General features: G+C 38.9%; 2 protein-coding genes across 2 annotated transcripts; one reads left to right on the forward strand and one right to left on the reverse strand.

Moving 5' to 3' along the window:
* Positions 1 to 3,282: 3,282 nt before the first annotated feature.
* Positions 3,283 to 3,702, reverse strand: LOC138892703 (uncharacterized). Its single transcript, XM_070176439.1, has one exon. It carries the CDS (start codon positions 3,700 to 3,702, stop codon positions 3,283 to 3,285), a length of 420 nt encoding a protein of 139 aa, XP_070032540.1.
* Positions 3,703 to 8,659: 4,957 nt separating this feature from the next.
* Positions 8,660 to 15,652, forward strand: LOC104116067 (uncharacterized). The gene is made up of 5 exons (XM_009626851.4): positions 8,660 to 8,994; positions 11,626 to 11,887; positions 11,975 to 12,171; positions 13,120 to 13,307; positions 15,083 to 15,652. The coding sequence occupies exons 1-5, from the start codon at positions 8,900 to 8,902 to the stop codon at positions 15,367 to 15,369; spliced, it is 1,029 nt and encodes a 342-aa protein (XP_009625146.1). The 5' UTR covers positions 8,660 to 8,899; the 3' UTR covers positions 15,370 to 15,652.
* Positions 15,653 to 16,043: the final 391 nt, after the last annotated feature.

The following is a 16,043-nucleotide window of genomic DNA, read 5'->3' on the forward strand; positions in this document are numbered from 1 at the left end:
CGAATTATCTGAAGTCATTGGCTTCAGAGAAGGATTGGAAGAAAATGCATTCCCCTTTAGGGGAGTGCCTGATAAACAACACCATGCACAGTGCGGCGTAGGTACCAAAATAGTTTATTCATATCTTCTTTTATATTATCCTGTTGTAATGGAAATCCTAACCTTGATATTCTTTTTGCAGGACAACTTTATTGCTTCCGAAGGCCTACGAAGTTTGAATCTTGACAAGCAAGGACTTGCTTTCGAGCGGGATTAACCTTTGGCCGAGAGGTCCCAACGTGTTGCGTGCCTCGTGGTGTTGGAGGCAAAAACTGCTGAGGCGCGCGAGCTTGAAGCTCGGTTGTAGAAAAGTGAACAAGATAAGATCGCCCACAACCAAGAAGCCATTCAATTACATGAGAAACTTCAAGAGGCTAAGGCTAAGTGGGCTGAGCTCCATAATGATGTGCTTGCTACTGTCGAGCGCGGATCTGCCTTCGAGGAACAATTGAATAATTTGAAGGCAGACTTAAGCTCCAACACTGAGGAGGCCAATGATGCAGAGGAGAAGAGGGTCCGACTGGAGGAGAGTCTAAAGAGGCCGATGACCAAAACCGACTTCATTCGGTTATGAATGTTGAGCTCGATGCCCTAAGATATGAGAAGGACTACCTCTAGGCTGAAATTGAAAAGTTCCAAGCAAAGCTTAATGACCAAGAGGATTCCCTCGTATTTAAGAAGACTTATGCAATATACCATATGAGGAGGAAAACCTTGGAAAAGGCCAAAGTGGGCATTTGATGTTGGACATATTTGTATATGTTTTAATGCTACTTTACTCGTATTTTTACCACTATTTGGTTGTATTTTATATTGATTATACCCAACTTAGCTTAATTATTGGTGTTACACTTATTTGATTATTAATAAATGATATAGGTACCTGAGAGGTGGAATCTGGAACAAAAATGACAAAAGTTGGAGTAAAAGGGTGGAATACAACATTGGTATAAACACGAGCTCGAGTGATTCATGCAAATAAACACTGACAAGATAATTTCTTGAGTTTGGATTTTGTCTTGGAGTATCTCATTAATATTACATGTTGTACTAAGAGGTGAGGAGACCAAGTGATTAGGTGATGTTCATTACGAATGAAAACATTGAAAAGAAAATGCCATAGAGCAATAATTTGAAAGAATTCAAGGAAAGGAAAAGTTAGGCACACCAGCACTACAAAGAATGAAGCAGCAAAACATTTACAAAGAAGCAATAAACGTTATTGGTTTTTGTGCCAGGGCCAGCACTAGGCACTGGTCTGGACGCTGGAGGCGGGATATTTTCTATTTTTTCTGGAACAAGGTTATTTCGGCCCTACACGACAACTCGTATAAAAGAGGTTCTAAACCTAATTTGGAGGGGATCTAACATATTTTTGAGGGAGAACTCGCCACTATGGAGGGAGAGGACGTTTTTGAGAGTAACTTTTGACAAAGGGAGAGCACAAAGCAGCCGTGGAGGCCGGGTTTCATCTTTCTTCCACCAAACTTTGTAATTTTTATGTTTCTTTGTATGATCTGTTGTTTTGCTACCATGTCTATATGGAGCCAAACTTCACATTCTAGAATTGTGGTTCTTTCATGACTATTGTTATTCGAATATTAATTTTGCTTTCTTGATTTATCATATTGGTTTATTTATTCAATCTTGCACTTAATTTCTTGATCACCAATTAAATACTATCTACGAATCTAGAATTGAACTAGAAAGTGGGAATTCTATATTGCATATAGGATTGAGTAAAGCAAGTTTTTAAACCTGGGCATCGGGGAACAGATTCGCAGTATGGATAGACATATACTTAATTACCTTGCTTGGTTGATGTACATGAATTATAAATGCGTTCTTTCTAGTTCTAACTCCATAGACATATAGGCATTATGTTAGCTTGAATAGGCGAGTAAGAACTCGACATATTCTTATGAGCAATATTAACACTGTCAACCAATAAGCTAGATCAATTAATTAGTTAATTCAATTGAAGAACACAATAAGATTCTTAAATATCACGTAACCCTAGATCAATTTTATCGCATTGATAACATTAAAAAAATGATATTCCTTTGTTTAAAGTTCATTAGTTATTTTCTTCTTATTTTAATTAGTTTAGAATCAAATACTTCTAGGTTTACTTCTTGTTTAGATAATTAGGATAGTCTAATTTAGTTAATAGTTAGTCACAACTCCTCGTGGGTTCGACATCCGACTTTTAGTCACTTTATTACTTGATGACCGTGTATACTTGCGTGTGCGTTTGGCCGCAACAACATTGCTAATATAGATGATTGCATTGCACAAGCCCAAGAACTGGAGTTGTCTGCTCGAGAACACCTTCCCTCTCAACCCGCTGTAGCTGATTCCTTGAGTAGTAGTTGTCTTCTCGAGAACACCTTCCCTCTCAACCCGCTGTAGCTGATTCCTTGAGTAGTAGTTCTAGTATTCGGGGACCGAAGGGGAGGTTGAAGAAGAAGAAGATGAAGGCCAAGAACCAGCAACAGATCCGCCCTCCTCCACCGGGGGAAACACAGATCCCTCTCTCCCTTCGGGATCCGACAACAATGATACATAGTTTCTGATCCTCTTTTTTTCGTACTCTATAATTATGCCAAACTTTTTCTGATCCTCTTTTTTTCTGTACTCTATAACTATGCCAAACTTTTCATTGAGTTTGACACTTCGATAAATAAAGACTTTTTGCTTAAGTGTTGAGCAAAATAGATTCTTTTCGTGTTTAATTGGTTAAAGCTTCAGGTATATTTTCATCCGATAGCTTTTGATTCTGGATATGAACTCTTCCGGAACCAACCCTTTACTATGAGAGTTTCATAAGAGAGGGCCCTCTTATTTTTATGGTGCTCTTGAAGAGGACGTCTCATGTTCATTCCGACGCAAGCATTCGAAGCTTTTGTTAACTTTCAAATGATAAAATCAACTCATCATTTGGACAAGAAACAAGATAAAAATAAAAGGACTTTAGTTTATTCCTTCTATCTTTAAAAGTACATAAGCATTCATTTGCTAAAGTAAAAAACTGCCAATACATATGGCTAACTTGTACAACTTATTTTTACGGGGCTCATCATGCAGTCCCCGGTCCTGATGAGACATTATTGTTCTCGATTCTAGCAGCCCCCAATTTTCATGTCATTCTTGTTGTCATATCTTATACTATTCCCCCCAGTGTTCGAATACAAAATATGTGAATTAGAACACTGGAAGCCTTAGCAGTATTGATAGGATCCATTAGCAGTAATACCTTTTGAGGTGAGTCATGTTCCAACTGCAAGGCAATTTGACTCCATCCTGATTTTCTAACTCGTACGACCCTTTACCAGTGATAGTTGAAACCCGGTAAGGACCTTCCCATGTTGGACCCAGCTTCCCGGCGTTGACTTCCCGAGTGTTCTGAGTCATTTTTCTCAAAACCAAGTCTCCTACTTTGAAGTAGCAGAGATTGGCCCTCCGATTATAAGATCTTTCTATACTTTTCTTTTGGGCCACCATCCTTACGTATGCCAAGTCCCTGCATTCATCGAGCAAATCCAGTTTCACCAACAATGCCTCATTGTTTGCTTCTTCGTTTGTTCGGGAAAAATGTAGAGTTGGCTCCCCCACTTCTACTAGTATCAGAGCATCTGCGTCATATACGAGAGAGAAAGGCATTTCTCATGTGCTCGAGCCGTTGTTCGATATGCCCACAGTACTCCCGATAGCTCATCGGGCAATTTGCCCTTAGCATCTTCTAACATTTTCTTCAGGTTTTGAATGATTACCTTATTGATTGATTTTTCCTACCCGTTAGCACTAGGATGGTACGGTGAAGATGTAATTATCTTGATTTTCAATCCTTCCAAAAATTTGGTGACTTTTGAGCCTATGAGTTGCGGCCCATTATCACAAGCAATCTCATTCGGTATTCTAAATCGACAGATTCTGTGGTCCATATGATGTCCATCACTTCACGTTCACCGATCTTTTGGTAAGGACCTGCCTCAATCTATTTAGTAAAGTAGTCAGTTAAAACGAAAATAAATCTTACCTTTCCATAACCTGGTGGTAGAGGACCAACTATGTCCATCCCCCATTTCATGAATGGCTACGGGGACAACACTAGATGCAAGAGTTCCGCCGGTTGGTGTACTAACTGTGCATGGTGTTGACACTTGTCATACTTCTGAACGAACGTCTTTACATTTTGTTCCATCCTAGGCCAATAGTAACATGCCCTGATTAACTTTAGAACTAAGGAATTCGCACTAGAGTGATTCACGTAGACTCCTTCATGAATTTCCCTCATCACATAGTCCACCTCCGAGGCCCCCAGACATCGGGCCAATGGTCCTTGATATGATTTCCTGTATAACTTCCCATCTACGAGGCAGTAACGATCCCCTTTGGTGCGTAGTGCCCGGGACGCCTTCGGGTCTTCAGGTAATTTGACATGCCGAAGATATTCAAAGAAATTAGTCCTCCAGTCCCAGACTAGGTTTTTGAATTGACTTTGCAGTAACCATCCACATCCAATATCGAATGCAGAAGTTGAACCACAGTACTAAAGTCAGATCCTTTCATCTCCGTGGATGACCCAAGATTAGCCGATGCATCTGCTTCCACATTCTTTTCTCTCAAACTGTGTATGATCAACCATTCCCTGAATCGTGTAAGCAATGCTTGAACCTTGTTTACATATTGTTGCATGCGTTCCTCCTTTGTGTTAAAAATACAGTACACTTGATTCACTACCAGTTGGGAATCACATTTGATCTCAATGACCTCAGAGCCAAGTCCCTGGGCAAGTTCAAGTCCTGCAACCAAAGCCTCATACTCATCTTCATTGTTAGTTAAGGGAACAGTCTTAATGGCCTACCTCAGAGTTCCTCCCGAGGGTGTGACTAGAACTACCCCAAGACCGGACCCTTTTACATTGGAATCTCCATCTGTAAACAAGGTCCAAACTCCTGATGTCATTTCCGACACCAACACTACTTCCTTAGCAGCCAAGGGCATTAATCCGGGACTGAAGTCGGCCAAAACTTGTGAATTGATCGCAGTCCTGGGCTAGTACTCAATGTCGAACTCACTAATTCCGACCGCCCATTTAGCCAAATGGCTTGACAATTCAGGCTTGTGAAAGACGTTTCTTAAGGGAAAGGTTGTCACAACAGTTATCGGGTGGAACTGAAAATAAGGCCTGAGCTTTCGAGAGGCGACTACGAGAGTTAAGGCCAACATTTTGAGGTGCAGATAGCGAGTCTCCGCTCGTGATAATATTTTACTAACATAATAAATAGGAAATTACGTATCCTTTTCCTCTCGGACTAAAATGGCACTTGTGGCTACTTCTGAAACCGCTAGATATATTAACAATTGCTTGTCTTCCCCCGGTTTAGATAGTAACAAGGGGGGATGGATAAGTACCTTTTTAGGTCTTTTAAGGCTTGTTGGCATTCCGGAGTCCATTCGAAATTGTTCTTCTTTTTCAGAAATGAAAAGAAGTGATGGCACTTTTCGGAGGATCTCGAGATGAATCTACTTAGAGTCGCCAATCTTCCGGCCAACCTATGTACCTCCTTTACATTTGTCAATTGGTCCAGAATGTCCTCGATAACTTTGATTTTGTCGGGATTTACCTAAATCCCTCTTTGCGAGATTAGGAACCCCAGGAATTTTCCGGAACCAACCCCGAACGTATATTTTTCCGGGTTGAGTTTCATGTTATGCTTCCTCAAGATATCAAAGGTTTCTTGAAGGTGTTTCAAATGATCTCCTGCATTCAAAGACTTGACTAACATGTCATCAATGTACACCTTCATTGTTTTGCCTATCTAATTTTCAAACATTTTGTCAATGAACCTCTAGTAAGTGGATCCGGCGTTCTTAAGCCCAAACGACATCACATTATAGCAATATGTGCCAAAGTTCATTATAAAAGAGGTTTTTTCCTGGTCCTACGGGTTCATCTTGATTTGGTTATACCCGAAGTAAGCATCAAGGAAACTCATTAACCCATGCCCAGTCATGGCATCAATTATTTGATCAATGTTTGGCAATGAGAACGAGTCTTTAGGGCACGCCTTATTCTTATAATCTACGCACATTCTAAACTTGTTATTCTTTTTTGGAACCACAAATACATTGGCTAACCATTCTGTATATTTTACCTCATGTATGGAACTAATATTGAATAGTCGGGTTACCTCCTCTTTGACAAACCTGTTCCTGACCTTGACAATCAGACGTTTCTTCTGCCATACCGGTAGGAAGTTTGGGTCCAGACTTAGTTTCTGCACGGCCACTTCTAATGGGATACCTGTCATATCCAAGTGCGACCATGCAAAAAAATCTACGCTAGCTTTAAAAAAATTTATAAATTCTAATCTGAGTTCGGGATTGAGTCCCGTTCCCAAGTGAAACTTCCTCTCCAAGAACTCTTCGAATAAGTCCACTTGCTCGAGTTCCTCTACGGTCGACATCTGTCTCCTCTGGTAACTGAAAGTATCTCGGAACTTGATAGGATTATGATGACCCCTCGCTCCGGTCGTCTTCATTCGGAGAGGGAGAAGGCATCGATTCATGTGATTCCTATTTGGTGGGCTCCTTTCCATTGCTGCTGGAGAACAGCTACCGCGTTCATCTCCCTTGCAGCCGGTTGATCTCCTCTTATCTACTTGATTCTGGGGTGGGGAATTTTAATAACTGATGATACGTTGAGGGCATAACCTTCATTTCTTGTATCCACGGCCTCACGAGGATTATATTATAGCCCATGTCGCCATCTACTACTTCGAATAAGGTGGTCTTGGATACCCTTTCGGCGTTCGTGGGCAGCAGAATCCCTCCTCGAGTTGTCACACTTGTCAAATTGAATCCAACTAAGAGTTTTATTGCCGGAATGATGCTTCCGATCAGCTTTGCTTGCTCCAGCGCTCTCCATTGGATGATGCTGGCTGAGCTTCCTGGGTCAACCAAAACATGCTTAAATTTGAAATCTAAAGCACTAAGAGAGATTACCAGAGCGTCATTATGTGGGAGAAGAAGTCTGTCTGCATCTTCTTCAATGAAGGTGATATCATCCTCCGCCACTTCTCGGAGTCTCTTGTTGTAAGTCACCTATATCTTTATTTCCTTGGCCACCGAGAAGGTTACATTGTTGATTTCGTTCCCTCCGAAAATTAGGTTGATAGTCAATCGAGGGTTGTCTTCTGCCACCTTAGAAGGTTGTGCATTGTCCCGGCTTTGGACGTAGTTGTTCTTGGCTCGGTCGCTTAAGAATTCCCTGAGATTGCCATTCTTCAACAATGTCGCCACCTCTTTACGTAGATGGTGACAGTTCCCAATTCTATGGCTGTGAGTCCTATGATATTCACACCACAAATTGGGATCCCTCTGGTTGGGATCAGATCTGATTGGCTCCGGGAATCATGCTTCTCTGATATTCCGTATTGCAGATTCCAGCTCCACTAAGCTGATGTTGAAGTTGTAATCTGATAACCTGGGATATGTGGAGTCCCGTGCCCTCGACACCTCTTTTTCTTGTAATGACCTGTTGTTTCGGCCACGATTAGCTCTTATATCGGGAGCGAACCTATCCGAGGACTGAAACCCTTTGTTGATGTGTCCCTCGGTTCTTTAATATTGCAGGAAACGACCTTTAGAAGACCGTCGATCCACATCGAAGTCGCTTTTACCCACGGTGGGCACCAAACTGTTTACCCGTAAAATGGTACAATTAAATTTGTTACGTGATTTATAGACAAACGAACTGATTTAATCCAAAAATTGATAAAGAAATAAGACTAAAAATGAGACTTAGAAATTGAAATTAAAGAAGATGACGAGCCTAGCTCGGAGCGCAATGTCTCCGAGGGTAAACGTGAAAGCAAAGATAAAGAGCATGTAAAGTTGTTTAATTGAGAGCGAAAGTAAAATATAACATATGTTTTGCCAAGAGTTTTTCATGTGTTACAATGGTTGTTGAGCCTTTTATTTATAGTTATACCTAGAGAAACAAGATCCTAGAATCAAACCCCACTTAAATGATAATAAAGGAGTCATGATGAATATATAACGGCAGGCCATAAATGTAAATATTACTTGCAACGGTCGCTCATTTAGTGTTAGATAATATTCCCTCATTGAACACTATCCGATGGCAAATACTCGATCTGCTCCCGTTAACTATGCCCCCTTCGATATTTACCCAACATCGATTGCAATAGTTGTAGCCGGTACTAATTGTTACTTGACTTGTCTTTTGTATATTCCAATTCCACGTGTCATGCTTAAATTGGACCATTTATTACGAACAATATTACATACAACCTCTCCCCAATATAAAAAAGAATAGTGATAAATCACTCATTGCTTTTCCAAGATATCAAACGAAATCAGTTTGGTACTTTGGAATATATTTGGAACAAGTGGAAGTAAGTTACTTTGGAAATATTATTTATAAACTGAACATAGAGAAAGAAAAGTTATTTTGTGTATACCAAAAAATCTGTTCCTCAAAATTTACGAAGAAACGCCACCTAAGATACTCCACGTGGCTGCTCGTGAAACGCCAGGGAGAGTGCTAATCACGAGATTCTGGTCTCCGCTCAACTCACCTCCTCACCTTTGCCTGTCACTCAATAAACTCAACTCATCAAATAAAATCTCCTCTTTCTCTCTCCTCTCTTCTCTTTCTCTCTCTTGGTTGTGTTCACGTCGTTCATCCATTTCACATCTCCTCTCTTCAATTAATTCCTATATATAAATTCAACTCACTATGCCAGCTCCTGTTACTTTCATCCCTTGATTCATTTCTGTGCCAGTCTTCAATTTTTTTCCCTTTTGACTTTCACTTCACGATTCCGATATGGAAAAATGTCGTTTGGTTCTGTTTCTTGCCGCGATTTCTTCAGTTTTCCGACTTCTCCATGCCACCTCCGGCGACTCTGATCCGATTTACAAGTAAGTTCTTCTCTAATTCTTCTTTTTTAAACTACCTGCACTTGCTCAAGTTTCCTAGCTTATTTATTGCATTTAAATAACTAGTGGTTTAATACTATGTTAGTCCCCAACTTATATGTTTGATTTGGCTGGTAGATTGTATAACTTTTGGGATTTAGCAGCTCGATACAGTACGAATCCACTAGACAATTAAATAGGAAGAATACGGGTGCGTATGTAGGGAGGAATATTTTTTACGTAGGAAAACCATTTTATGGAATAATGTTGGGTATAACGCAGGTGACATATGGTAAATTTATAAGGTGGAGGATAGAGTAGGAGGTTAGAGTTTTCCAGTTATTTTGGATATTAAAGAATGATTATATTGTCAAAGTTTAAGCGTGCAACACTAGGTGATTTCTTCAGCCACCCAGTACCTATGCTGGTGGGAGGTAGCAGTTACCTTGCGGAATAGTCGAGGTGTGCACAAGTTAGCTAAAAATATATCAAAGTTTAAGTTGAAAAATTATATTGAGTAGCGATGGGATATTTACTGTCCTTTTTTTGAAAAGGAAAAAAAAAAAACTATTTGTCCTTATGAGCAAAAGTTACTGTCCTTTATAAATATCCCATTGCTACTCAAAAAAGGACAAATAGTCATTTGCGCTCTTTTGGTAGCAAACATCTTCCGTCAAACCAAACACTGTTAAACACCTTTTCTGGCAATTAATGCCTTTTTTAAAAAAAGAAATTGATAGATGAGTTGTTTAGAATTCAAACTGATGCTGCTGTCTCACTTTATTAGTGTGTGCTTGAAAATAATATATGGGAGATGGAGAGTTATTTTTTTGTTGCCTATGTATTGTTGAAAACACATTCTAAGGAGAAAATAGAGTCATTGAGTGTTTATCTTGTGATAAAGACGCTAAGTGTTTCTTCAGCCGTGGAATTTTCGTCCTTGCTAATCCAAAGAAATGGACTTGGATTTCTAGAGTAACCTGTGGGAATCAATTGATCTTTCTCTTGTCGAAAGTTAAAACCTATATTGTGCCTTACGCGGAAAGTGTAATCATGGATTAAAATGCTCTATGGTCAAGGAACCTGCTATCATTAAGAACTTTGTCCTTTTTAAATAAGCAGCAATTAGACGTAACTTTCCAACCATTTAGATGTTGATGTTGGTCTTCCAGAGCTGCTATCCCTTGACCTTTGGATTTAACTTCCTAAAATTACAAGTCATACAAATAAGTGATGCCGAATGATGGTGGCATCCGGAATGGAAAAGGGTTTCGGTTCGTTTTGGTTTGGTTTTGCTTTAGTTTTGAAAATTAATGCGTGTTTGGATTTGGTTTTGGAAGAATTGCCTTCTGGAAATGTTAGTCCCTTATAGAAGTACACCTGAGTTTATTTAAGGACAATGCGTCTTTCGCTGATGTTTCCTTATGATATATATTTCCAAGTTGGTTTAATGAGATAAACTTAAACAGGCTCACCCTCTGTTTCTATTTTACTTCGATAAATTAGTGACAGTTGTATGAAGTAATATAGATGAGCAAGCTGCAAACAAGAAGTCGTTAACATTCTTAACAACATTTACTTTATCCTTAAATACGGAGTATTGAAGTAGTATTGACCCAATCAGAGCATTTAAGATATTGAGGATTCATACAACGGACTCCAACTAGTTTGGGATTGAGGCATAGTAGTAGTTGTTGGCTTCACAAGACCTAACGTTCACCATATTTTCATATGCTCGGCTTTTGAGAAGGTTGCTTTTTTGTTTTTTGGGGGTGGGTGGGGGGTCTAGTTTGTTTGAAGTACTATATTTATGGTTTCCCATGGAACCATTTAATCCAATTTTTTTTTTTTTTTTTTTTGACTTATTTGGTATAACAGATTTCTAGAAAATTTTATCCTATGGAGTGAATTGATGCCAGTGAGCTGCTTTTTGCCTTCATAAGGTTATTAATTAGGAAAGGCACCGTTATGTCCTCCGGAATTGTTGTTAGTTGCTGACAGTTACTCGTATATTTTCTTCAGAAATGATATTTAGGTTAAAAGATACCTAATACAATTGTTACATTTGACTGTTAAAAGGCCCACATAACCCAGGCTACTATGGCTTCTTTGTGAAGATGAACACATAGCCAAGAGCACTGCGTCTTCTAGTGTCAACCCACACGGCCAAAAACCCAACCAAAGTATGAATAGCCTCAGAAGCTGCAAAGATCAAAAGTGATCCCAAAAACTAGTGAAAAGCGTCTAAAAAAAGTGATCATGGATGAGTTAAGCTCATTTTGTATATGGAATTTGATCACTAACAGCTGTAAAGTTATTATAATTTCCATACTTTTTAATTTATGCTGTTCTAGAATTTTCTACACTAAATCATGAAATGTAAAGGCTGTATATGAATATACCTTTTGGCAGATTTTTAAGCCTATAGCACCATCTGGACTATGATGTACTTAAGATTGTTGCAATCATGCTATTGGTTCCCGCTCTACTTCTGCTTCCTGGGTAGCACCTTGCTTTCGTTCCTGGCAATGGTGAATCTGATTGAAATCCAAGTATCTGCTTGTTTTCCGCTGCAATTCTTTCTAAGTGATTTTGCTACATGACTTCTGATCATTGTGTTTGTTGGTTTCACAGAGCATGTGTTGATCAGTGCAAGGAGACTGGATGTGTGGGGGACAACTGCTTTCAGCATTGCAATTTTTCTTCTGGGAGAAATCCCATTGATGGTCCATGGTACCTGCAGGAACCATTATATCTGAGATGGAAACAGTGGGACTGCCTTAGTGATTGTCGATACCACTGTATGCTTGTCAGAGAGGAAGAAAGGCAGAAGCTTGGTCTTAAGCCTATCAAATATCACGGGAAATGGCCATTCCGTCGTGTTTATGGGATCCAGGTTCTTCATAGAAATAGATTAGTTATTTCTTTACATCTAGTCTCTGATATAATTCATTCATCTTAACTAAGTCTTTTCCAAAACCAGGAACCTGTTTCTGTGGCTTTCTCTGCCCTTAACCTTGCTATACAATTCCATGGATGGGTATCCTTGTTCATTCTAGTGAACTACAAGCTACCTTTTAGCCCAAGTAAGAAGCCCTATTATGAATACACTAGTTTGTGGCATATTTATGCAATTTTATCAATGAACGCCTGGATCTGGAGTGCTGTTTCCCATAGTAGGTGAGTTCCCAATTCTTTCCTTTTAATCTCTGATTAGTAATCCCCATCTACTATAAACTGCATACATTTAGTTTAAGCTGAAATCAAGTGGTTTAAAACTGTCTTCTGAAGTTATTGTAGTTTCCACTTCTTTAGTATACGCTTCTTGCTAAAAATGTTACTGGCAACTGCTCGAGTTTCTTCTATTGATTGATAGCTTCATCTTCATAAATGAAGAAAGTAGAAACTTTTTCTTATCAATTTCCGAATTTTTTCTGAGGTTGTTGTGTGCTATCAGATATCATATGTGACTATGATGCTGCTGAGAATAACTATGGTGTATGAGTAGTTAGAATGACAATTGTCTTTTTCTGTCTGCACAATTATGCCTTTTGCACTCCAATTTATGAGTGGAACATAACAGGGTAGCACTGTTTGGTGCATGTAAATCTCGTTGTTTACTAATGTGTATTTTTTTGTTGAACTCGAATAAATAAAAAAAGAGTAATATTTTTTGGTTGAACTGTGTGACTACCTCATTAAGCTTACATCGTGTGAGAGAGATCACCTATATTTAGTTAATAATGTCTTAACATGTCCCTGCAAGTGGGGCCCTGATTATTTTCTTTGGCAAAGCACGTGGAAGTACCTTTAGTTTACGGGTCATGGTAAAACTTAAACCTAGGACCTTTTCTGCTTTGGTACCCTGGTAAATTATATGATCACCTCATTTGAGCTTAAGTTATTACAGATATTTAATTATGTCTTAACACTTTCTAATTTTAACTGTTGTTTAAGATCGCTTGCATTTGTAACTTTTCTGAAAAGTTAGACTAGTGTCTTCATCATAGTAATAACCATGCCGGGAAACTGTGGCACTATCTCTAATGTAATTATGCTATTGTCTTCTCGCTTAAAGTTTCTCAGTTTTGATTTTTCTTGTTTTGATGTTCTGAAATTAATTTGCAGAGATGTAGAATTGACTGAGAAGCTAGATTATTCATCCGCGGTTGCGTTGGTTGGGTATTCACTCATTCTTGCTATATTGCGAGTCTTCAATGTGAGAGATGAGGCAGCAAGGGTAATGATTGCTGCTCCCATTGTTGCGTTTGTGACAACCCATATCTTGTATCTGAACTTTTATCAACTTGACCATGGTATGTCCCCTTTTAGTATGACTTTCTGTTGAATAATGCATGATTGTCATCAAGTGTACTTAATTCCTGCTAGGCCTGGAAACAATACATCAACTCCTTGAATAATTGTAACATCATTAGTTCAATTCCCTCTTGGTCATGATCTAGGATCTCTATATATTTCAACTTCTGCAGTATATTATAAAAAGCAAAAACTTGGTTATGTATCTTCCTATTGTTTCTCTATAAAGACATAAGTCACATAGTCAAGTGGATCAGACTAGAGAGGGAATCTGTAGATGCGGGTAGATGATTATCAGGTTATTATGAATGTCCTCTTGGACGTTGAGTGAAGAGTCACAAAGATGGCAATGAACAGATCTAAGGAAAAAGTAAAATGCTTCATCTTATTTTGAATCCACTTTGCCTTGATGAGGTTGAGTGCTGTTTCCTAATTGTGCTGTTTAAGATACCAAAATGGTGATTTGTGGGGTGTCAATCAATATAAAAGTAAAACAAAGAAAACAGACAACTCCGAAAATTTAATAAGAACTGACCATTAGGCTATCTACTTCACCTACCTCCTTTGATCTTAGTTCAAGTCGCGATTGCTTATGTTTTGGCCTAATGATATAGCTGGATTCCTACTTTCCAGTGTTCCTGAAACCGGTTTAGACTGCCTTCTTGTCTATCTTTGAGTTTACTTTCAGGTTATTTTGTGTGTCCTTTGGGATGTTGGGTGAAGAGTGACAGAAGAATGGCAATGAATGGATATATCTAAGAAAACGTACAAAAGCTACGTCTTAGAGCATTCAGTTTGCCTCGATGAGGATGGTGTCACACAATTATTTGTCCCCGGACCAAGGACTCGTGCGAACTAAGTTTTTTCATATATATGCAGCCACTAGCAAAACAAAATAGAAATTACTCAAACAAAGAAAAAGTCGACCTGAACTGCTATTTCTTCTTTAGTCATTTAACATTTATTGAATCTATGAGTTAAATGTTCAATTGCCGTCATGAAATGTTTGATATAAAAAGGCAAACAGTTTCTTGAGTGGAAAACTACTGTGTCAAGAGGACTAAAAGGTTAGTTAAGGGAGTTCTTCCTCTACTGACTGTTCATTTTCATCCTCTACCAATGTAAATTTCAATTTGCACGCATCTGATTGTCCGTTGTCATTTTTTCTACTCCGTGAATTCACGTTTCTAGATAAACTTTGAATCGATTTTTGGACAACTACTGCGATGTTTCTTGTAAGAGCATATGTAGACTAACCATTTGCACATATACAGTTGTGACAATTTTAAAAGATGCAGGACACTGCAAAATATATGTACATCTTAAGAATCAGGACAGAGGTGTCTAATAAGCTTAAATGCTTTGGGATTATGCATCACCTGTCAAACTTGTAGTGGTCATCTTGCTTTGTTACATTAATAATAACATTAGACAGTCTCCTTTTTTTCTCTCCTTATTTTCCAAAATCTATATCATGAAAAGTCAAGCACTAATATGAGCTTGCATCTGGTTTGGGTGTGGGGGGGGGGGGGGGGGGGGAGCTAATATGTGTATAGAAACAATTTTGTTTTGTATTTTTTCTTTCCAGCGACCAACTTCACACAGATAAGGGGAACATTTTTGGTGGTCAAATAAGTGTTCCATGTGTCATGTGGCCAATGTAGTTACAGGAACCCTAACCAATTATGTTTAAGCGGTAGTGGCTCTTTATGTCATGAATTTGTTACATGATAATGCAAGGTGTAGAAGCTGAAGTTGCCAGATTACATTGCAGGATTAAACACCAAAGTCTGTGTTGCTATGAGCATGGTGCAGTTTACTTTATGGGCAGTCTGGGCAGCTTTTACTCGCCATCCATCACGCTGGAAGTTGTGGCTTGTGGTGACTGGTGGAGTCCTTTCTACACTCCTTAAAATATATGACTTTCCTCCCTATATGGGATATGTGGACGCTGATGCTCTATGGCACGCTATCTCCCTTCCTCTGGCGTACTTGTTGTGGAGTTTTGTTAGGGATGACAGTGAATTTGGAACAACTACTCTCATCAAGAAAGCTAAGTAGAATGAGAGGCACGCCGTAATTAAAGGGTGTCCAAAGTGATTTCCATTCAGGTCTTTGTTAGTTTTTGGTTGGTTGTCTCTTTTTTCTTGCATGTATGCATTTCTTGGAAATGCCTGGTCATGCGAGTTTCCGTTTTTCCAACTTCAGTAGGCCTAGTTCAGTTGCATTTTTTGATTTCCACATCTTTCTCCAATGTCTTGTAAAACATATCTGAAGTTGTACTTGGCTTATGTTGTTGTTTCTTGTATTTTATGCATTTATTTAGTGTGAAGTTCTTACTGTACCTTGGGCACATCATGAAGTCATTTTAAGCTCCTTGAGAGAATTAGTTAAGAGTGGTTTCTGTATTTTTAAACGGTGTTGTGTCAGTTTTGGAGTGCCTAGTGCTTACAGGCTTAGCATATATATTCAATTGGTCATGTTGCTAATGTCATTGTATATAATCGTTCCAAGGGTCCCATTTTAACCACTCAATTGCAATGGGAAGGGGTTTACGTCTTCAGGCTAATAAAACTGGGTTCGAGCATTGCTTGCTTCCCTATGGAGTACCTTTCTGTCACTAGCTGGATTTTTGCTTTGCAAAATTGCAAGGGTAAACACAGCAATAGTGTAGAATGTTCACACATAAAAGGTGCATAAAGTAAAATACTATTCTTCAAATGATAGTTTATCAC

This window comes from Nicotiana tomentosiformis, chromosome 5 (genome assembly GCF_000390325.3).
Source record: "Nicotiana tomentosiformis chromosome 5, ASM39032v3, whole genome shotgun sequence".
Taxonomy (NCBI): Eukaryota; Viridiplantae; Streptophyta; class Magnoliopsida; order Solanales; family Solanaceae; genus Nicotiana; species Nicotiana tomentosiformis.